Source organism: Pempheris klunzingeri, chromosome 18, assembly GCF_042242105.1.
Source record: "Pempheris klunzingeri isolate RE-2024b chromosome 18, fPemKlu1.hap1, whole genome shotgun sequence".
In the NCBI taxonomy this organism is placed as follows: Eukaryota; Metazoa; Chordata; class Actinopteri; order Acropomatiformes; family Pempheridae; genus Pempheris; species Pempheris klunzingeri.
The window spans coordinates 13,121,698-13,146,391 of NC_092029.1; the positions used below are offsets into that span (position 1 = coordinate 13,121,698).

Sequence of the window (24,694 nt, forward strand, 5' to 3'; positions counted from 1 at the left end):
ACTGTTTGAGTCAAACAGGCATGGCCTCGTGTCGTGTGTGCTGTTTTTACCTCCTTTCTTGTGATCGTCTTTAGAGCTCTTGATCTTGCCAAGCTTCATGGCTGAGAAAACTCCCTTCCCTGCTCTGGTGGAGAAGAAAGTGAACTTATATCATGAAAGTGAACTTGTGTCTGATGCACTGCTGGTTCATCTTTAAATCAATTATTCTTCGGGTTTGTCTCATTAAGTTCACTCTCCCTCACTTAGACCCACAGGAGAAATTGATTAACATGAGGTACTGAACTTGACTTGAGCAGAAATGCCACTGCCCACTCGTGGACATTATCAAAATGGAACCCAGCACCATAACGTCCATATATCATGAACATCTATGTAACTCGACTACATATTTAATTCCAGTGGATTTAATCCCCCCCCCCGCGTCACCACCACCAATTCTACAGACCCTCAATCACAAAACAAGAGTATCCAGTGTCTCCTCATTGATATTATCTGTATCACATATCACCAAAGCAACAAAGAGCTTGTGGAGTCACCAGCAGAACGACAAATGAGGGGCCTTAATAATTAAAAATGAGTGTGGCCGTCCAATTTGCTGCGGATATGGATACATGTCAGGAAATTAATGAATAGGAAGGTTTTCCTTTTGTTTCCTAATGCATTCACAGTCGGGTGTATCAGAGCTCAAAGTCTGCTTTGATCTTTGCCTCATTATTCCAGAGGCAACCTTCAACCTCATTTTACGGCCTACGGGAGACTGGATGGTTTTAAAGGGTCAACATTTCATTTGATGGGTTCATGTCTGAGTGCCAATTCATAAGTAAAAGCCTGGAGCCCTGAGAATAAAGATAAAAGTTGAGAAAGATTGAAGCATTATTCAGCAAAATAAAAGGAAAAAGCTTTTCCAGTCAAATCAAATCAAGGACATGCTCCTTGGATCCTCAGCCGGTTTCATGCCTTTAAAGTACTATTTTACCAGTATATTTCCATCTCATGCTTTTTATTGAATTATTAGTGCATGTATGAAAAAAGCACCTTGGAAAATACCTCTGAATGTAACATCTGTTATTTGGAGCTGAAACTATGAAATAATGGGTCGATCTGCGGAAAAATAAGTAATTTAATAAGCAATTTATTAAGTCACGTTGGATTGTATATTTTATAATCCAAGGTATATTTTCTGACATTATAATAGACTAGATAATTCAAGCAACTAATTTAAAAAGCAATTTATAGATAATGAAAAACAATGTGAATTGAGGCCCTTGTTAATCACAAATTCAGATGTTCCAGTAATCCAGTCCATCTCAGAGTCTCCTTCAATCTATGATTCAACAATAAGATACCAAAATCAAAGACACACACATTTCACAACAACGATGTGTGAAAAAATGTCATACATACCACATGAAAGACACCACTGATCCTATTCAACTCCACAGAGAGGCCAGATATGCATAAATCCGCCCCAACAAGATTGCCCCTCAAGCTTCCCTCTATTTTGAACTATATTTCCATATTCTTCACCTGTCAGTGTCAGAAAGTCCAGACCAGCCTGGCAGATAACAGCTGGACAGTTGAGTGGATGATGCAGAAGAGAGGAGGGGAGGGAAAAAGAAGGAGGTGGGGGTACATGGCTGGAGATACAGGGAGAGGAGGAGGAGGATGGAGTGGGCTGGGCTCTCTGCACCACCCAAGAAGACTGTGGTTGAAAACTATCTGGACAGCCACCACAGTTGGTGTCACCAGGACAAAGTGACATAAACTTCATGTAATTACATACTTTATAACTTAGAAGAGAATCATAAAAAAGAGAAATATTTGCAGCACCTTCTGAGTGTTCGGGAATATGCAAATGCAAGTGTATTATTTCCTTGGTGGGTAAAATTGACACAGAAGGAGACAAAAATCACCATTAAATTAGAACAATGGGGAAATGATCTAATACTAACAATAACAACAAAGAGGAAATATTCTTGTTGCCCTGCTGCAGCCACACAAATATTTTGTACCAACTTGCACCTGTACATGTGTCAAACTTGTAATGAACACTTATTGGACTGTTACCTTAAACTGAACATTACAACCTCAAGCCCAACACTAAGCCTAACCTTACCTTACCTGAACATTATTAGAACCTTGACCATCAAACCACTTGTTAACCCCAAATTAATGTTTAACCTTGAAGAAACCAAAGGAAAAGGAACCCAATGTTGACTGAGACTGGATATGTAAAGAGTCAATAATTCCGGTTTATGGCACAACGATGCTACTTCTGAGAGAAATTAGGTCACACTTTCATGGTACATGTAAGGAAAACGTGAAAAGGTAAACATATGTTCTTTTAAGCTCTTGAACAGACATTTTGGTTATTGATGTCACTGGAAAATCTAAAAACTATCAACTGGAGCCACCCAGTATTCCACTTACTTGTCTTTCACTTCCTTCACTTTCTTTTCCTTTCCTTTACTGTGCCGAGTTAAGAATAAACACAAGGGCAAACATCAGAGACAAATGCTTTCAGCAGGCCACGTCTGAATTTAAAATGAGGCGATTTAATGACAAAATGTAACTTTAAAATATGTCAGCGAGAAGGCAAAGGAAGTTCAAAACTGGGGTTTCCAGCTAGAGTGATGGAAATATGCAGATTCTCACTTTACTTTAGAAGTTTGCAGGTAAAACAAAATGTCAAACTTTAGAGAGAAAAGGCAACTTGTTGAGCAGCTGAGAATTCAAGAGGACATTATATCTATTATTTTCTCTTTCCTTCTTGTCTTTTGATCTGAAATAAAGATCATAAATGCATCAGTGACTATAACATATACAGTAACATCTAAGCACTGCACATCAACCAAACACACAAACACCTTGAATGAGATGTGAAGCTCATTCAAGCTTTTTACAGTGGATACAGAGATAATAAGCTTACTATTGTATGCAAGGCCAGCTATTGTATTTCTGAAAAGCAGAGAACTCAGGCAATGTATGCACATGAGTGCTTAAAGCTGAAAATTAACTGTACTGTATGTGATTCACCAATCAATAATACATGAGAGCATGAATAAATTGCAGCAAAGATGAATGATCCAACTGAACCAGGATTATTCCCAAGGTTACCCGCCAGCACCTGGCAGCTTGATTTCCATCTCCTCCGTAAAACAGGGGTTTCAAACTGTGCACAAGACATTTCCATGAATTCACCTTTAATGTACGTGTCAGGCAGTGGGATGAGGAGCAGAGGACGGGCGTGTAAACTGCACTCAACTCCAGATATCTGGCTTTGAACTTGCTGTCAGCAGGTCAGGTATTATAACATGACGGAGCATAGCAACGCCTACTATTTAGCTCACATCCTTACATCTGCCATTTTGTCATTGTGGTGACCAAACAAACATCAACATCTGTTATCTACCCATATGCCCTTACCGACAATTTTATTTGTGGGGAACTATTTTGTCACTGTTTTTTGTAACAGTAACCTGTGATATTGAATTAAATGATTAAATTCACTATTTTTGACAGAGCTGTTATAGTTGGCTGTTATAGTAGCTACCCGAGGCTAATGTGTTGGTGATGCTGCACTCGCACAATGTCAGCAGAATGGGAAGAACAGATTATTCCAATGTGGGAGTACTCACTTATTATTCCAAAATGGTTACCCCACTGCTAGCCTAGTAGCTGCAGTATTTAAGATATCCTACATTATCTACTTGTGTATTTGGAGCAGTACGTTATCAAGTCGTAGAAGATATGAACAAATAGTATACAGCTCATTTTAAATTTCGCAATGTTAATATTGAATTTCATTTAGAAGTAATTGCTACAGGCGGCGGCATTGCCAACAGTTTGATGTTTGTGTAGTTCTTTCACTAGCAAATATATAAACTATCCAAATATTGTAGACTATGTCAACGTTTTTTCTGACTCGCTTGATTGTACTTTTGCACATTATATTTAAGCTCTTCGTGTACTCTTTTATTGACTGTTACAAAATTTACTCTATTGTTTAAACATCTGCTGTGCTCGTAGACTCTGCATTAATTCATGTGTTGTACTTCCTATGATGTTCTCTCTGACTTTGTTTAGTCTTTCACTGATTCTTTGTTTCTTGGTATGAGGGACGATGTAACTAATTTGAGAGTCTATACATTTGTCAGTCCAGTTGTCTTATTGCTCTACTAATTCTTTCTTACAATATCTTTAGTTCAACTTATTATATGTATGGTATCTCATATTTTTCCAGTTTGTAATCACTCTCATTGAATATTTTGGGTTTTATCTAACGTTTTCATTGTGTCACTTTTGTTTCCAATATAAACTCATAATTAGGGCAGAATAAGTATTTTATTTAAATGCAGCATTTTTTTAATAAATGTGATGGGGAAGATGTTCTACACTTGCTTGTATCCAAGTATATTGAACTTCTACAACCACTGAACAAAACTCTTATGCAGATGAAAGTAAATGAATAAAGGGAAGATAAAAAATAACCCGCCACCAATCAATAATTCATTGACCTATACTGTACGTTCTGCTCTGGGGGCTCTGCTGAATGGAGCTCAATGAGATACCCTTCACACACCTGCTCTCTCTCTCTCACACACACACACACACAGGCTCAATGCACATATTTCGGTGCTTCTAGGATCTGCTGGGCTGGAGCCAGACAAAGATCAGCTCTACCAGATAACACAGTTGGGGAATTAAAACTCTCACTAAACCAGAACTTTCTGTCCTGAAACTTTATTGAACGCTCTGCAGTCCTCTCTCTCTCTCTCTCTCTCTCTCTCTCTCTCTCTTTCTATATTTTCTTTGGCAGATTTCTTTCTCTGCTTCTCAGAGAATCACATCATGTTTCTCCAACTTTCTCTACCTTTATGTGACCAAGGCAGATAAAACTGGAACACTAATATTATTCATCCCTGTGATATTGATATACCTTCTCAAGTGCTTTTGTGGTGCTGTTTCTTTTGCCTACAGGATTGTTAACTGATCTTCTCTGGCTGTGATCTCTGTGCTCATAACATTGCACTCATTAGTGTTACATAGTTAGAAGCTTATGCAAGTTTGATATCGTCACACTAAAAAAAGAGGGGGGGGGGGGGGGTCCTGTGAGCTTTCGTGGCCTACATACAGCAAACAAAACATTTAAAAAAATGTTTTGGGGCAGTATTCTGTTTATTTGTGATGTTGTATGCGTGCGTTTGTGTGCATTCATCTGTAGAATAAACACACTTTGACAATATTTTACAGTATTTTTGTGTGCATGACTACATGAAACAGCTAGAGGAAGCAAGAAAAAAGAAATAAAGAGGAAGGAAAGAGTAGAATAACATACCTTACACAACAGCCAGTTTTTCTATGAAAACCCATTACTTTTTAAATTTTAATATTCACTCCAAATGGCACTCTTGCATTTTTTACTTCGTTATTGCATCAACTAGACTCTCTGGAAAATACACTCACAATCTGACTGCTACAAAGGCTTTGAAAGACAAAATGTTCCCTTTTTTTCTCGACATCCCTGATGACGTCTAAGGGTTTCCAAAGACATTTCCTTGTATATAATCTTAGAAATCATCATCTCTAATGAGAAGATCAGCTTCTTTAAATCCTAGTTTTTTACAACCGCTATCTGGGACAAACACACAGGTAATGCAGAAATTGGGATTTACCCCGAGAGGCATGTCTTCATGTCGTCATCGTCTGCTCCCACATCAGAGCTTGGAACAGGAATAAAAAAGGAGCGTAAACACTCGCTCACAGTGTTCAAATTTACACACCATGCTATCACACAAGGAACCACTGCAAACCACAAGAAAGCAGAACAGGAGAGCTGACAAAGACAGAGCAGTCCCTTGGGAGAATACAGCTACATGAGAAGAAACAAGGAATGTCAAAAATTCAAACGGCAACTGCTTAAATCAGGAATCTGTCTCAGCTGAAGGAAAAAAGGGAGAACAGCTGAAGAGGGAAACAGCAGTACGCACTTCAGATACTTTAAAACCTAGCCTGAAGGACTGATAATTGAAAATAACATTTTTATTTAATGATATAGACATGAAATTAAACTTTGATGATTTTTTTTATGCCACTTATTGCTACGCTTTAACAGAAATGAACTCTGTAAGGCCTTATCTCTGATTGCAGTGTGTCAGCAATATCTAAACTCACTGATCTCAAGTTTGTTCATTTGCTGACATGTACTTTTGAAAATTGACAGTTTGCAACCGTGTATATTAAATCTTTATTATGCTGTGTGTCAAGAGACCCACATATTTGATATCAATCTTTGCTGAGCCTTTCTTAAAGAAATAACAAAACACAGCAACAAAAGTATAAGGAATGAATTAAACTGGCTAACTAGCTTACTACCGACATTAGTAACAGTGCATTAATTAAAAAGCCAAGGAGCACATCCCAAACAAACTACATTAGTTTGTGGCGTTATAGGCTTATCAAAAATATATATCCACTGTGCGGTATTTCCTCAATGGGTGGAGGCGGTCTTGGATGCTATCAGAGTTTAGCTAACGTTAGCGCCTGTCCTGCTCTATATTGGATTTGGGGAAGTTCACACTACAGCAGCATGAGCCAATATTACTGTAGACACCAACATCCAATGGTCACCATCCTTATGGTGGCAACATAAGTGGAACCACCTGTGCAGGTAGGGCCTTTAGCAAACTATCCCAATAATAGCAAATGCAGAAAATCTATATTTAAGATTAATATATCTATACTATAAGAATGGCATGTTAGTGTATTAATTGACGCATCTGCTGATGTGAATGTGAATGTCAGTGCTCTGGTGAGCAGATAAAGACGACTGAGATAAAAGACAACACCTGCACCATGGCACTGTGTGATGATACGTCATCAACATGTGACGCCAGAGCTGCCTTTGAAGACACAACAATTCACACTGATGGATAAATGAATCATACACTTGGCAAAAAAAAATTACAACAAATAGATCAGCACTTGTTTCAGTAAATTATCTTTTCAACAGAAGTGTTGCTCAGGCTGAATTGTCTCTTCTGAGTGCCGAGTTTATGTTATGCAAATGACTCATGAATATTTAAATGTTCTGAATAAACATAATGACTATTTACAGCAAGGTGCTTCAGAGGGCCCTGCCAATTCATTTATGAATTGTTTTAACAAGAAAAAAAAAAACCCTGTCATGTTAGCCCTTAGCATCAGTGTTACAGTATGGCCACAGTCTAAACCCCATTTCATCTTACTGTTTGTTTTTTTCCAGTATTTGATGTCCACAGATCAAATCCATTCCCTTTATGTCTGGCATATGTGCTTCTCTGCATGCACTATTCCGCAGATCTGCTTCACTGGCAGTAAAAGCATGCGGAAGGTGATTTATTTATTAGGAATAACAAAACGCCTGCAAAGCCGGCTCATTGTGGTGCTGCCGATAACACAAAAAGCTTCATGGGCGCCACCATAAATCATCCAGCAGGTCTGGAGATGACGTGGAGGGAGGTAGAGGCTGCAGAGGTGGTAGCAGTGGGTTGGTCAACTTCTGGAGCAATTTCACCCAATTAAGGGGATGAGGAGGAACCAATATGCCTTAATAAGCTACCCACACTCTGCTGCAGTCATACCATGCAGCTATAATGAAATTCAATGCCCACTGAAAATTGCAATGAGCACAAACTCTCCTGTGAACAGCAAACATGACCTTTAGGCTGCAGGTGATATAAAAGAAATAGACGGCAGTGGGTGGAGTTCTGTGGAGACTCAGAGGTTCCTCTGTTTGTTCTTCCTCTCCATAGTCATGAGTAAACAGATACGATACTGCATGGGAATAATTCATAATGGAGGAGTTTGGGTTTGCATGTCTCTCTAGTGTTTTACAATACAATATAACTCCTGTTCTCACAAAGATTTTAGTTCAAAGTTTCAGAAAGAAATCTGGCAGCTGATGGCAATCAATAAGAGGTGCTGAAATTATCATAATGATTAGGAAGAACAAATAACTCTTCATGGGGTTGTTAAATGTACTGAACTTAGAAAAAGAGGGGAGATTACCTTGATGTGACATTGCTGTGAAATACTGGACTTGTATGAAAGAGAAGGTTATAAACGGACACGCAGCACCACAAACCAAAAGATGGGAAACTCAGACAGACAGGAGGGATTTACTGGAGGAAATGTACCTTGAGGCTACACCGTTTATGATGTTCTCTTCCACTTTTTCCTCCTCCTCCTCTTCCCTAGGGGAATGAGAGAGTCATCCCCAGTTATCTTCTACTGCACTTTAACTCTTCATTACCAGAATAAGAACAATCAACACTGGCTGTAGAGTGTCAGGACACAATGAAATAGCTTTAGAGAGTTTAATTCTGAAACCCTCTCACCCAGAGAAAAAGTAGGCAGCTGGTAATTCAGGATGTAATGCTTTGGATGAGAAGTGGCAAGGCCATTAATATTTCTCCATCAGTCTGGCAAACACCGGTGTGACGCAGATTAGAGCTGGATTTGTTGGCAAGGCAGGAAGTTACTGCTATTTTCTCAGCAACTCATACACCTTTTTTTTTCAGACAAAAGCCCCACGGCAGCCCTTAGAAAGTCTGACTGACAGCTCTTTGCAGATGACAGGTGATAAAGCGGCAAGGACGAAGAGCTTATTCACCTGAAGAAAGGTGAGGAAATGTAAATAAATGTGCTGGAGATATAACATAAAACATAATCTGACAGCATTCTGAATTCACAACCCACTTTTAATGAACTTTTTGCAGAATTTCTCCAAAGCTTTATCATCTTTTTTTTTCTTTGTCGACCAAATTGAAATACTGTATCTGTTATGTAACACCCGTGGGATGCTCTAAAACTTAGTCAACTTTTCTTTCTTGTTTTCCTTGGGCTGTTTCAAGTCTCATGTCGGCAGACCTTGAACAGTTTGCTGTAAGGCAGTGCAACTTAGGCGGTTAGTGTCAACAAACAAAAACAAAAATATACACAATATATAGACAGATGCGCGCGCACACACACACACACACACACACACACACGAGCCCATTTAACATGAGATATAGGGCTTTGGCTGTGCAGATAGTCTCATTGGAAATCAATACCACCCACTGATAATTTCACATACTATTCAGCAAAAACATGACCAGCAAACCAAAGAGGAAGACCAGAGGCAAAGTTTTTCATACTAAATCCATATGACCTTGTGCAGCCTGGGAATACGTGTCTTTCATTATGAACTACCTTATGCAATGTGTTCTAAACAGACCGTACAACTTTGTCCACGTTTTTGTTTTCTATTTGAATGTTTATAGTGCCGATGAAATCCATTACAAAAATTCCACAGAATTCTTTCAACCCTGTGAGCCCCGGTGGGAAAATTGTGAAAGGTCTCTTTCAACTTCAGTTTTTTACATTGTTGCCTCTTTGAAAGACAGCATGACACAGATCATGCTAATCAGGACTGACAATGACGATATCAACTAGGTTCAAACACGCCTACATGTTACTTTTTTTACACTTCTGCTTTCACAAGCAAGTCAAATTATGACATGTCAGAAGCACCTCACGCATAACCGTTGCTGCTGTTCTCTGATGCACCCATTAAGCTGTAAAAAGGCTTTAACTTGAGGGAAGAAGATGCTTTTGAACAGCTTTTTTATCCCCAGTTTGCTTTTGCAATGCTGTTTCAGTCCTTGAAGTAAACCTGATACTTTTTCTTTTTTGCAAGGGTTGACTCAGTTTTTGGTCTTAAAAATAATCCACCATCTACGCAGCTTTTCAGTGAATATGTTTTTACTCGTGTCAAAACCAAACAAAACGATTTTTAAAGTGAGCCTCTTGTACATTAAAAAACAAAACATGAAATGAACTGCAAATCTTAAAAGTCTCTGGAATGCTTTTCACTTTTTCTTATTTTGGCAATGAAAGCATTTTCCTGAAGCTTGGCTACACCTGATACCTATTTCAAGGTTTTTTTTCTGTGAGACTAGCCTCAGGTGCAGTGGCACTGGCTCCAGGGTTTGAGGGTGCGGAGGAGGAAGCTGTAGCAACAGTGGCTTTAGCTCAAGAAGTGGAGGAGGTGGAAGAAGAGGAGTAAGAGGAGGCTGTAGCAGCAGCAGTGGCTTTAGCTACAAGGGTGGAGGATGAGGAGGAGGATGAGGATTGTAGCAGCAGCAGTTGCTCCGGCTCCAAAAGCAGAGGATGAGGAGGGGGGGTGAAGCTAGAGCTGCAGTAGAAGTGGTGGAACCCTTCTTTACTTTGCTTTCTGCTGAAAGGACCTTTATAGGTTACTGCAGTTTGCTTGTTAATGTTCCTCTTCTTCTTCTTCGAATGATTTTGATGTCTCTCGGGCATGAGCTCCTCAGTGCAGGACTAATTTTCATTTCCCATTGCCTTCATGTGGGACTTGATGATGGCTCAGCCTTCATATGTCTCAATGCTCAGCCTGATCCCGTCTTTCTCAATGTCATCCATGATGTTAAATGATCCTTCGACAAGAGGGCCAGAGAATAATGACAGCAGAGCCTTTACCAACTTCCCTTAAATGGGGAATCTCATCCCTCCGTCTGGCTGCAGTCAACATTGGCAGGCACAGTATTCTCCTCATAGCAGTTGGCCTGTGCTCTGAGATCTAAATCAGTATGCTACGCTCACACCTCCTCATTCAGTTGACCCAGCTTCTCAGATTTCACTGCATTTGGCAAGACCTTGCCCAAGGTGTTGAATGCACTTTCGACCGATTTGTGAAGAATCAATGAAGGTGCTAGTGGAGACAAAGAGTGGAAGATTATATTGTTGAGGGGAAGGTTTTTCACTCTAGTCTTGTTTTAGGCAAAGAAGCTGGATCTCTCCTCAGACAACCTTTTGTCAAGGTGCTGTTGGTCTCTCTTCTCAACATCAAGCTTCAACAAGCCCTTCATGCCCAAATAAATAAACTTGGAAAGGAGTCTCCTGACGCAGAGCATAGACTTCACCCTGCAACTTCTTCAGAACACCTGAAGAATTGGGGGTGTATATATGTATATATATATATATATACACACACACACACAGAATAATTTCAGTTGTGTTGTCTCCCATTAATCTTGTATTTGTTCAAACTTATTAGATTTTATATAATTTGCAAAATGTAACAATAAAAAATAAGTCATAACATACAAAATGTATTTGAGTCTACGTTAACCTGACACAATTTAATTGTCATAAGAGAACAACATTTACTTTACCTTCAATTCAACTTTTGTGCCCACACGTTTAGGTTAGTAAGAGATTTTGCATCGGCTATGCTGCAGTCTGACTAGTACAGAGATATAAAAATAGATGATATAGTGCAGTGCTAATGCTGTTGTGCCTGTGTTTGTGTTGATCCCGAGGAGAAAAGACGCTGTAGAGGTGCAAAAATGAATGGATCCATAAGCTTCTGTATTCTGTTGCCCTCATTTGCAGGAACCTGCTGCTGATTGGACGTATTAGGCTCTTGTGCTCCAAATAGTACTGAAACTCTTTGAGTTGACTCTGAATTTTTCGATTTCATAGTAGACATTAGAGCAAATTTCTTTCACAAATTCCCTTTTGTGAACATGTGAACTGGACATCAGCAGAGACGCATGCTTATGTCCAGGAGTGATGGGTTTCTCTTCTGATTTGTGTCTCTGCTCCACACCTTTTCCCTCTCATCACACCACCATTATCCAAATGTTTAACTACAACCTGGATCCAGTTCAGGCTGTATGACTGGAGAATATCTGGAAATTTATGCTTGAGGGTTGAGGCATCTGCAGTGTTCACTTTCAAATGATAATAATGACAAACATCTTCCCCATATGCTCATCAAAGTACTGAGCAAGAACATTCAGGATCTCGTATAGTCCCCATTTAATTAATGACTTTGCAAAAAACCTTGCTGTTAACTGTAGTTTTGGGGCATCAGTGTCAGGCCATTACATTCTTTGGTGGGTCTACGCATTGTCAGTAATCACAGGATCCCTCCACGCTTCCCTCCATAATAGTGGCAGAAGTTACATCAGCTGGACAGCATGAAGCCTCGTTAATGTGCAAATGTTGGACTCATCTGTCAGCTTCAACACTCAAGTTATTTTCTCCCCCATGTGTGCCTCAGTAGTACTGTTACTGTTAGGGATCTCCTCAAAACTTAAGTAAATAATTCACATCAACACATCTTGTTTGCTGTTGTAGAGAGTCATCAGAAGCAAACCAACAGAATTTCATAGCCTGATTCACTGTAAAATAATAATCAAGTTATTACGCAGATAATGTGATGTTTGACTCACTTCCTGAAAGTCGGTATGGATCCTTGTAAGGATCGCCCAGGAGAAGTCCCTGACCCGTGGCTCTGTCCTGACAGCAAGCTGTCCGTTTCAAAGGCAAACATCCCATCACGGTCGTCAGGAACATCCAGGAACTCCCCGTCGCTCCACACTCCCACTGTGCCATCCATCGACTGGTATCTGATCTCTATAGTAACGCTGGTCTGAAAACAGAATGAAAGCAGATGAAAATTAGCTCGTATTATTAGCAGACAGATATAAACCTTCACAGTCAGTGGTCACAGTGCAATTATTTAACTTCAAAGCACCTGGAGGAAAAATAATTTCACCTTAATGTATCAAAAACTTTTTTGAATAAAGCAAAAGGTGCCAAATTATTTAACTGTTGAGCAGACCTCATTATTTCACCTCAGCTTCTGATGTGCTTATTATTTCTGCACCAGAATCAAATCCAAGGACTTGCAATGTCTATGCATATTGATCAGCCCACCACTTTGGTCAAGACTGAAATATATCAACTGCCATGGATTCCCTGAGTCACTATGGGGTTGATATTAGGGTTTGAGTAAAATGTCTCTACAACTATTGGATAGACTGTCGTGAAATTAGGTCCACATATTCACGTCCTCCTCAGGATTAATTGTGATAACTTTGGTGGTGCCATAGCATTTCATCATAATTTTAACTCGACCAAAAACCTAATGACCTTCCCAGGAGCCTCACTTTTACTTTGTGTTTTACTGCTAATTGGCAAATGTTAGCAAGCTAACACACAAAACTACCATGATGTATGTACGTATGTACATATGTATGCATTAATGTTTGTTTATAAAATGGTGTCATTATTTCCCTTTTTCGATTTTAACTGCTAAACTCAACACGCATAATGTACCTACGCACCAACTGTGGCATTGAGACATGCTATTTATAAACCTGTCCAGTGAAATTACCAACAACACCTTATGACTTAGTCTTGGCTAAGCTATAGCAATTCATTTAATTGTGTTTAGAAAAAGTTCTCGGTATCTGCAGCAAACTTTAACAGGACTATAAATCATCTCTTCTCCCTGGTATTTGCAGAGAGAATTCAGATTGACAGTAAAATCCAGGCCAGAGACAATGGCGACACTGCAGTTTGTCTTCTGGGGACAAATATTATCCCCCTGACAATGACCTCATCTTTATTACGGAGTAGCCAATTTATTCTACTGACAGAGACGGATGAGAAGAAAATATATACGGGGCTCTCGTTCCCCTTTCTCCCTTCATTTCTCTCTATGTTGCTCTCTCTTCCTCGCATTCTCGCAATCACTGTAGTCCATGAGGAGTTAGATTTGTCACTATGGCAACCACACTAGTGGAGTTGTGGTTAAAAGTGTTTCTCAAAGGTTAGGTTGAATTTAGTTTCACCAGTTTCTTCCTGCAGGGATGCACAGTGCAGAAATTCTATCAACTGTTCTTGTGCGTGTGTGTGTGTGTGTGCATGTGCTTTGATGTGAGTTTATGGGAAGCCACTTATACATACATGTCAGTGCATGTGGGTAGATGTGTGCATGTGTGTGTAAGCCCCAAAGCACTCCCATGCTGTGTGCCATCATCTCAGAAACGTCACATCAGCACTCCCAGCTTCACCATTCTTCACCCTGGGGTACTTTAAAACCTCATACGGTTAAGTTCTCCCTCACACATCCTATTGTACTTCCGTCATTTCCACTTACATATTCACTACTACATTATGTATTCAAAATCATCCTCACACTCATCCTTGACTCTCAGTGTTGCTGTTCTAAACACAATTTCCAATCAATAAAGGATATCTGGATTAATGGTGATGGCAAGAGTTCTAATGTGCTGATGTTGCTAAGAGACCAATGTATTTCCATCAGATCATTGTTGTTGTGCAGGTCCGAAACAGTGGAGCCTTTTATAGGCCAGATGATAGCTGTTGCCGCTGCTGCAGGTGCATTGGAAGATTGATTTTCCATTAAATGTTCCTCTATTTGCCTGCAAACGCATTTTCCTGGCTAAGAAAACTCATTTCAATTCTTCTGCTGTCATCACCACCAGTTTACAAGTCCAAACTGTTTGATTTAAACTTTTGTAAACTGTTTTCGGACACTAGTTAATACCTTTAAGTAGCTTCCAGCTTAAAAAAAACACCTTATTCAACATAGACAGTAAATATTCTGTATCGGCTTCTTCCAGCTCTTCATTGAAGCTATAAAAGTAAAATATTTAAAACCCAAACTCTTCCACTCCACTTAACCAGATCCAGATAATGTCTGTGCATACGTCTGTATATTGGTTGACATAAACATAAAAACTGCAAAAACAGTACCCGTTACTCATTATATGTCCCCAACCAGAAATAGTGTGGAGATATAAACTGGTTCTCAAAACATTAATCGTCCCACTGTGCAACCCTTGTAGATTGCTGAAACTTCAGTGTCAGTGTTAGGTTTACCTTTATTGACGTGTTGTTATCATCGATGAGCGTGTCAGTCAGCTCTAGGTGTCCCTCCTCAGCCACCTTCTGAAGCACCATACAGAAAGTCCCCACCAGCCTGCAGGAAAACACCCCCAAAGGGACAGAAATATGAGTGCGATTAATACATGGCATTACATCAATACATAGTGTTTTTGTCCTTGGTTTCATTGTCACATCACTTCGCCTATAAAGCTTTTTTATTCATCAAAAGCATCGGTTTCTGTCCTCCACCACACTGTATCAGAGTGTGCAGGTGAGCGCATGTCACCGACAGAGAACACACTGCTGTGTGGTGGGTGGTGATTGATACGTGCTGTGACAGACATCGAGAAAGCGCCACACTGTCTTTTTCACCAGCTCACCACAGTATGCCACTCCTCAAAGTAATTGAAAGGTTGTAGATAGCAGCTCAAACGGACACAGACACAGATACACACACTCAATCTTCCTTCCTTCTTCTTTTTCACCTAGCATCTCTTCTTTGTTGTCTTTATTTTGTATTTTGTACTGTGAGAAGAGTAAAATTTACTAAATCCAAATTTTTTTTTGCTGATTCATAACAATAGCTGGCTGTTCAGTGTATTCAAGTTCTGTCTTAAATTTCCTTGTGGTTATGGCATTGTCTGCTATGTTTAGAACATATATAAATGTTAGGAATGTGCAGGGTCATTGGTCATTGGTTTATCGTCCAGCTGTATAAACTTGAGGTGCTTCTAGTTTTGTTTCAGCACAGACATAAGCGTTACAAACATCCAAATTAATACCAAAGATAATTTTGTAGTTAATCAATACTGCTATGCTTTATGTTGGTTGAAAACTTGAAGCAAATTACACTTCTACACAATTCTCAGTGCTGTCACAGCAAGTGCTGACAGCCAGTTCAATTCACATCCTGCTGCTGGTTGTATGTTAGTCTACTGATGATGTTGGCAATGCACCAACACAAGCATCTAAACATCTTAATAATGCACAGTGTAAACTTTTTTTTTTTTTTAAATCAGCTTTAAGAAAATGTTTCATGGGGATGGAAATTTTAGACCTCAACTTTATGCACAACGTGTTTTGGTGAAAACTCCACAAAGCATGTTAAACATATTAACACATACATATTATACTTGGAAAACTCCCAATGTGAAATTTAACAACACTTTAAAAGTTGCTAATACTGTTTCCTGATCCCACTGAGAGCCATCCACTCTGTAGCTTTATCTGCTTTCCGCTTATTGGTTTGTTAGTTGCTCCATAGGGTTGTCTCCATTTTGTGCTCATCTGTATAAAACCACGGGCAGCTGCTACCTGCACAAGAGCTCAGACCAAGTTACCGTAAAGTACCTGCTCTGCGTGAAATGGCATTTGATGGTGTTTGCCTCATAATACACTATAATAAGCACCGTTGGGAGCACATTTTAAACTTTGTTGAGACATTTAGCAAATTATTTAATCTAAATATTGTGATTGGAAAATGCCACCCATCTTGTAGCAAATCAAAGAAATCGCTTAAGGATAAATTCAAAAAGCTTCTGTGGTGAGGCTCAGGTCTTCAAACATTTCAGAGAGCTAATTCTCCAAAGCTTTCAACACACCAGGCACCACTTCTTCGACACTTCTATTAAGCTCAAATCACTGCCCCCAGGGACAGTTGCTTAACAGATGAAGACTCACACACCAGACATTCACCCAGCACAGTACATTAAAAGGTTATTCTTTGCTTTCATTTTCTAAAGTTGGCTGTTACTTGGGAGTATGCAAGAAAAAGAAAAGTCCTCCCAGTTTGTTTAAATTCAAAAGTAACCCTGAAGGCTGCAGAGACTTTGTAGAGGCACATTTAGCATTTAACTGCAACCTTTTCTCTTTGCATTAAAAATAAAACATAGAGAAAACAAAACACAAATTTAGATGACTAAACTAAACAAAATTTCACTTTAACAAGGTGAATTGAAAGATTGTATTGTAAGATTGTAAGAATGTTTGTATACCAATCACCAGCAATTCTGTTGAATTAATGGATTATTTCAGTATAGTAAGTGCTGCGTTCAGTCCCTGTAATTACTGGCTCCAATTTGTAAAAAGCATTCTTATCAACATCTGAGTCATAATTAATAACATTTCACAATGGAAATCCTTGAAAAGAAAACAAACAAACAAACAAAAAAAGCTAATGATGACACCTCTCGTTCTTCTTTCAAGGTAATCACATCCATCCATCCATTATCTATACTGCTTATCCGTCACGGGGGAGCCGGAGACAATCCCAGCTGACTCTGGGCGAGAAGGTAATTACAGTAAATCCAAATGTATTAGATAGAGTTTTATTGCCAATACAGTAATTACATTTCTCATATTGTCATGGTTGGAAACACAGTAGGATCAGACTTTTTGACTGCTGTCATTACATACAAGATAATTTGACGTAAGGTTCATTTGTATGATGGGCTGTCCCCTAACTGTTGACCAAGTCTTAGCTGACCAAGTTTTCATTGGTTGGTTAATTGTAAGAAACCCCCCCGCCCCCCCAAAAAAACTCCAACCTCATTTGGGAGCTGCACCTTGTCAAAATTCAGTGAAAGCATGTACAGCTGGGATGTGTATGAAATGCTACAGGGCTTTTTATTTTAAACACTGAACACAGGAAATGGTGACACTCAGTCCGTGCTACAAGTTCATGTGTGGTGACAAAGTCTTCAAGTCTCCTTGCTGGCTGTTCCAACAATTTCAGAAACATTGCTGTTTTTGTCACTCGTTAACAGGCGGCTTTTAAAGGCTTGTTACTGCGGTTTTGTATTTCTCTGTAATGTAGCACAATGTTATCACTGTTACTTACCAAATTCTTTCTCAACCCTGGAACTCCCTTAAATATATACATTCAAATAAGTGATTAAATTAATGTAAACGTGTGACAACCAGTTGACTAATGGCTTGAATTAATAACTACCAGGAATCTCTTTGGTTGGGGGCACCCCTGTTAGTATGCTTCCCAAGCATCCTTCACAGAACATAACTGTAACAGTGGCAAGAAACCCAGTACCAGTCTCCATTGAACTAGCCAATTAGAGCTGGTGAATAATTTAAAGAGTTTCCCCCAAAACAATGTGTTGTTTGCAGAGCAATCCCTCATACACAAAGAACTTGCAGCGCAGCCCACACTGAGCCATAGCCATATGTATTTTCTATAATGGCCACTCAGTCTACTTACAAAGATGCAGACACGCACCCCAGTGACTGCATACAGCTGTGTTTTTAGTTTGAATACTTATGTGACGTACACTCAGTTGCCAGTTTATCAGGTCCACCTAGCAAAACTAATACAGTCTAATACAACAGCTTTACAATAAATCCTCCCTTCGTGATGGTTATAACGTTTAGTTTTTGTCAAAGCTGTTTCAGAGAGGAATAAATTCAACTGTATGGCCATTTTGAAGGATGTAGTTTGCTGTGCTTTTGAACTATACTATACTATCTTATAGTGTTTTATCATTTTATCCACGCCATTCATTTAGTAGGCTAAATAACAATAACACCTCTCTGTATAATGCAACTACATTAGCTTAGCTAGGTAGACCTAATAAACTGTAAACTGAGTTTATAGTCTAATAGATATAAAACACTTATATTAATATTAAGCATGAAATGGAGCAACAAGACAATCATTAGGAATCACCACTCACCACTCTGGATATGGGACCACAGGGAGAGATAATATTATGAAACAAGGGCATAAAATCAATAGCTTACCACTTGGCATGGACACACACGTACCACAGCTAATGATGTGAGCTTCCCAACAGGACTATAGAAATTGACAATCACATAAGAGTGAATGAACACACACAAACACATACACACTGTACACAAACACACTTGCACCTCAGTATGATGAAACAACATACATTATCTTACTGAATTTATAACCAAGGAGTCAAACAAAGACAGTGGGTCTTTATCAGAGAGCAAATAAAGAAGGCACTGTTTATCTCCTCTACTTATTCTGTCCATCTCCCTAGATTAATCCTATGCAAAGGGAGTCTCATGCTTGACTAATCTTGCTTCAAATTCTGGCCCCATTAGTTTCTCCTCACAAAAATATGAATTTGTGCTGTGTCTTTTAGGACACCTGCACTGCACTGTTCCTCTAATCAGGACCTAGTATCAGGCCCTGAGTTTAATCCCCTCTGAGGCCAGTGCTTCTCACAACATTGCTCTGAAAAGTGAAGCTGGCTGACTGGACAAAATTCCCACAAGAGTAACTTGCGTCAGTGTGCATCTCGGCAGCTGTAGCTGGCCAGCTCCCATACACACTTTCCTCAGGGAATGCCTTCTCTTGTCTATCTATCACTTTCTTTCTTTATATCAACCTCTGTCCTCACCTACTTTTTCTGTCCTCTGGAGTTGGTGGTGATGAATTCAACCAACAGTAGAAAGTTAGGCTGCATTTGTTGAAAGCTTAATAATAAGATCATTTCAACTACCAGTACATTACTTCACTTTGAAACCCAGTTATAAAAAAAAAAAAAAAAAAAGGCATGTGCTTCCCTTCAGGCGCTGGCAGATGCTTTCACTGTGAAGGTGCATATCTGCCAGGCTCCCCAATGAATAGCTCCATGCTCAACTTTACAGGCTTGACGTGACTCCAGAAAAAAGTCTGTGAGGATATCAGTGGTTTTCTGCAGAAAACTTTTTCTTTGAAGATGAGTAGAAACTTCTGCACCTCTGAGCAATATCACTGAAAATACTAACCCTCCACAGCACAGTCTACGCTTTCCTTCCCTAGATGGTGGTGATCAATATGTCCAGGGATATTTAGAAAAGCAAATAGTCTGTCATTTCCTTTCAGCCATTGTAACGTGTGTCCAAGTACTGAATAATTGAATTGAGCAGGGCCTATCATGTTCTGGCTCACTTCTTAGCACTTCAAAAGGCGGCATTCATTATTGATTGATCTGCAAACAATTTACTTTCATCTGCTCTATAATTCAGAGCTCCCTTCCCTTTCAATTTCTATTATTTTTCTTTGTGAGCCTCAAATTTCTTTTGCAAATCGAGGCATGACTCTGACGAAATCTCTGGCTCAGGTGAACTTAAGAAGCTCTGGGCACAGCTTTGAAATGTAAAATATATTTCCGAGTCAAACAGAATTGTTCTCAAGGTTGCACTAATCCACTGCAGCTGCTGGTAACTCAGCTGGAGGACGGTGTAAAATGGAAATGTTACAGCTGACAGGTGTGTGTGTGCCGAGCACTGGCCCAAACCAGTGGACACCCACTGACACAAATGTAAGAAGACTCAGCATGTCTTTCACTGGTGTTCAAGAAAAATATCCATTGATTCACAAGGACGCAATCAATACTCCAGTGTTTCTCTCTCTCTCACACACACACACACACACACACACACACACACACACACACACACACACACACACACACACACACACAGACAAGCATATTAATATACTGTAACCACACACAATAACAAAAGCTATTAAGACTCGTTTTCCATTGTCAGTGTCCATCAGCATGTATTGCCAGTCTGGGTGTGTGGTTAGAAACAGTGACGCTGCTCTTGTTGCGGTCATTCCTACAGGCAGACTGTTGTTCCCGCTTCAACAGCCATGTTGCTGGGCCAAATATACATAAAAAACAACATGTATGACACAGTATGATCCAGTCTTGGCTCAGTCAAATGTCATACTGTAGGAAGGGAGTGGACAAAGTGTAGCTGTCTATCAATATACTGTAACTGGAGTATTTATATGAGCCAGTGTGCTGAGTAAAAGATGCAATTAGGGCTGGATGACAGGGATTCAATTCTCTATCACGATAGGTGTAATATTGATATAACTATATCTCTACATACTGTAATATGGTCACATTTATGCAATAAAATGACCAAATAGGAATGTCTGCTTTTGGTGAATTCTCTATTGCCACAAAGCGTTGCTCATTGCTTATTGATTTATAATTTACTAAATCTGTGATGGTAGACAACTTTATGTCGGAGGAGAGGATGAATGGGAAGACGGCCGATTGATAGGAGCAATGTGTGAAGTACCGTCCTACAGTACTTTAATCTGTTCACTGATCCTGCTGTGAGAAATCCCCTCATCCTAGAGTCACCTGTTAGTGTAATAACAGACAACTACAGCCATGCTAGCAGCTGGTGCCAAACAGGTATAGCGGGTTAACCTGCAGTGAATTAATTAGTTTTATTAGTGGAATAATGGTCCGTCTCAAGACTAAGATATAAATTGTTGAGTCTCAATGTGTATATTATAGAGGGATTTATATTTATATATATATATATACTTTTGAAGCCAGAAAAGCCCCGTTGCTGTGCTTTTAATTCTAGATCCTGTGGGTGAATGGAAAGAGAAACTCATGCAGGGAGTAAAATAAATGGCAATGGGATGATTTGATTTAGTGCTGAAATCAGGAGAAGTGAAAGGCAGAGGCAGATTCATTTGAGCAAAGAGGATCCATGTAAATTGTAAACAGTCTTATCTCGCTTCAGAGGAAACTGGTCGCATGAAAAAAAAAACAATTTTAAAGATAAAGGGGAGAATAACAGGGAAAAAGTCAAAAACTTTGTATTGTATACCCACTCTCAACACAGAGAAAATAATTCAAAAGTTGTGCAGAGTCTGATGCATTTCAAAGGAGATAACAGAGCTTGTATAATTATAAACCACATGTTGTTATTTCTGAATGATCAATGTTTGTGTCAGTGATTCTGTCTGCAAAAACACAAAATCTTTTCTTTTTTCATTTTCATTCATTCGAGGCTGAAGATCAGATTACATTATAACAGCTGGACATAAATTAATTCTCATCTTGCACAAAAACAATATTTGGCTGTAGGAGTGTCGTAAACAATCGAGGCTGTGTTGCGCTGCCAACACCTCATCACATCCATCTCATGTTGCTTACAATTAAGCCAAACGTGACTAAAGCTGCATAATATGTTGCGACTTTTGCCTGAAAAGCTTTCATGCTTTTAAGTTTAATCTAAATACATGTGATCCATAGGTTAGGCTATCTACACTGATGGCCATATTTTAGCCACATGTACTTCCTCCCTATACTTTTGAATATCTTTTACTGTTAGCTTTTACGTTGTTTCATGACCTGGCACCTAGTGACACAGTAGAACTTTTATATCCATATGACCTCCATATGACTGAGATCCTCAGTCAGAGGCCTCCTTCTGTCTCCCGGAGATCCAAATTAAAGGTGCAGGCATGTCTTAACAGCCTTGTTGACAACTTATGGTGTATTTGGCCTTGAAATGAAGAGGATTCAGCTTTCATTAAACAACACCATTAATATTTCAAATTCTAATTCCAAGGACCCTACATGATATTCTGTCATGGGCCCTCCTGGGGGTCACTAACCAAGGGTTGAAGGCCTTGAATATACAATCGCACAATCATAAAACCTCCTCTGTGCTCCAGTGCTCAGTAACTCACACACTGCAGTATGCAGAATATAAAAGCATATCTCTCAGCCACAGGGGAAAACAGATAATAAAACAAGGTCTATATGCCAATACAGCACAAAGACCATCATGCATCATTGCGTTCTCTTTGTGCTGTGGTAATGCGATCACACTTGTGGTCGCAAAGTGCGACACACTGGCCCTACAGTGTGTTGGTGGCGGCAGTGATGAAGCAGATCAGTTATCGTGGTGATGGTGCTGCCTGTGGACATATGGAGCAGGTGTGAGAACAACACAAGCTATGACTCAACTTGAATTATTTACCCGCTTTAATGTGTGCCATATTGTGTTTATATGCATGTGTGAGTAAGTGTGTCTGCATGCAAACTAGTGAGAGGATGAAAAAGTTTATCAGTGGCATCTGGTTTAAAAATAGCAATACCATTTTTTTTTCTTTCTTTCCCTCTTCTTCCTCTGTCTTCTTCCTCCGTCTCTTACCTATTATAAGTCATGATGAAAAACTGGACTCCACAATTTCTGTGCTCTAAACTTACTTAAAAGTACCTTGCTTATGCTTTAACTAGCTTTGGTACTTCATGCGTGGGTTCGCCACAACAGAATGATGAAAACAAAGTGCCATGTCGTGGTCTGGCTCCAGACTGCTGCCCAAGCCTCCAATTTTTCACAAACAGAAAAACAACCAAGCCAGTTATAGCATTTTGGAAAAAATTTGAAATTAAGTACAGCCAAGGCTGATATGACTGTCAAACCATATACCTGTTTTGCAGGTGTGCGTACCAAACTTTGTGGCAACAGTTGTCGAGATAGTTCACTCAAAACTGTAAGGAATGAAGCCGGAACGCAGGAGGTATGTGCAAGCAACAAAATACTGTTGAGCCAGTTGAACAAAGGAAGAGCAAATGTAAGTGTAAGCAGAGGATGTTTGAGTGCGAGGGCAGAGTTTTTAGGAAAGGTATTACAGGACTGGGGCATGAAATCACTGACATACTCTCAAATTGACACACCACGGTCTCGAATAAATATAGGAAATAAACTCCATAATGATGGCGCTGGAGGAAAAGACAAGGGATCACCAAATTCAGCACAATTCTTCCTCCAGGGATTATGAATGTCTGTACATAATGTAAACATGTAATCCAGCTATTACATGTTTAGATATTTCAGTAGATGAGTGAAAAGACAGTCATTAGATGCATCCTCTGGGAACCATGAGTTTCTCTACCAAATTTCATGGTAATTCTTCATGAAGTTTTTGAGATAAATGTCAACCTCATGGTGACATTACAGGAAAAGCCAGAGGATCACCACATACACTAGCTGTTGATTTGTGGAGACCATGAATTTAAATACAAACTATGGTATGGTTGATGGATACTCCAGACACTTTCTGACTTTGCGTGAACTGTCGCGTGACCGTGAAATTCTCATGCCGTTTCTGTTTTGCTTTTCAATGTAATGGCACCAAAAAAAATCCTGATGACAGTTAAACTGCCCTGATGTGAAACTGATGCAACATCTATCTGCATGCCTGTCACCTTTGTAAGTGAATGTGTCACCACCTATGGTGCACACTTTCACACACAACTACATTCACACATGCCACACATAACAGACAGTGATGTACATACACACATACATTACCATCTGCAAGCGTACCAAGTTTAATGACTGCGTGGGCGACATAATGTGTCCTTAATCTGGACACATCAATCAGTCGTCCTGTTAAATGCAGCGGCTGTAGCGATCTGATTGGATTTGTTACGGACACAGGAGACGGACAGGCTTTCTGGCACAACCAGCCTGAGTTTCCTTCAGATCTGGACTCTGTAGCCTGTGGCGCTATAGTGCAACATACACTTAAAGGGAAACTAAGTTGAAGAAAAACTAGAAGAAGAAGATGAGGAGGAGGAGTAGTGGCAAGCTACTTAATTAGCAAGCTTCTACTATTGCCTCTGCACAAGAGATTTCTTAGAGGTAATTAGCGTGCTATGTGGGGCCCTTGAAGCAGGTTTGAGTATCAGTGCATTGCTCAAGAGCGCTTAAGTCATTAATCCAAAACTGTAAATGGCTTATAATTGAAATACATCCTCCTCAGCTTCAGATTTGTGAGCAAAAATATACAAACCACTGAACTGAAAATTTTCTCATCAGTTACTTTGTCAAGCAGCACTCACTCACTGTAAATATTTACAGCGCACTGTAAGAAATATTCAGCATGTGATCCCTGTTGCATCACCCACTAAAGCACCCTGTATGTGTTTTTCATGATCTGACCGTTTGGAGAGTGTAAACAGACAAATGTGCCTATTACTGAGGATCTACAGCTGTTTCATTCCCTCCACTCTCCATCTGATGTGAAAACTCATTCATGGCCGACTCTGTGGTTTGTAGTCTGTTACACACGCAATTGAGTCAATTTAGAACAAGCTCTCGGGGAATACAAGTGCATTCTCCACCATCTGAGGAACAAACA

General features: G+C 39.6%; 1 protein-coding gene across 1 annotated transcript in view; it reads right to left on the reverse strand.

Annotated features, from left to right (window-relative positions):
- The window catches only part of otofa (otoferlin a), a 71,707-nt gene that overhangs the window by 26,307 nt on the left and 20,706 nt on the right, over positions 1–24,694 (reverse strand). Inside the window, exons 4-6 of the mRNA XM_070848849.1 lie at positions 14,746–14,845; positions 12,285–12,484; positions 51–124 (exon numbers count right to left, since the gene is read on the reverse strand). Of these exons, the coding sequence (XP_070704950.1) occupies positions 51–124; positions 12,285–12,484; positions 14,746–14,845 (374 nt within the window). The remainder of the gene's footprint in view (positions 1–50; positions 125–12,284; positions 12,485–14,745; positions 14,846–24,694) is intronic.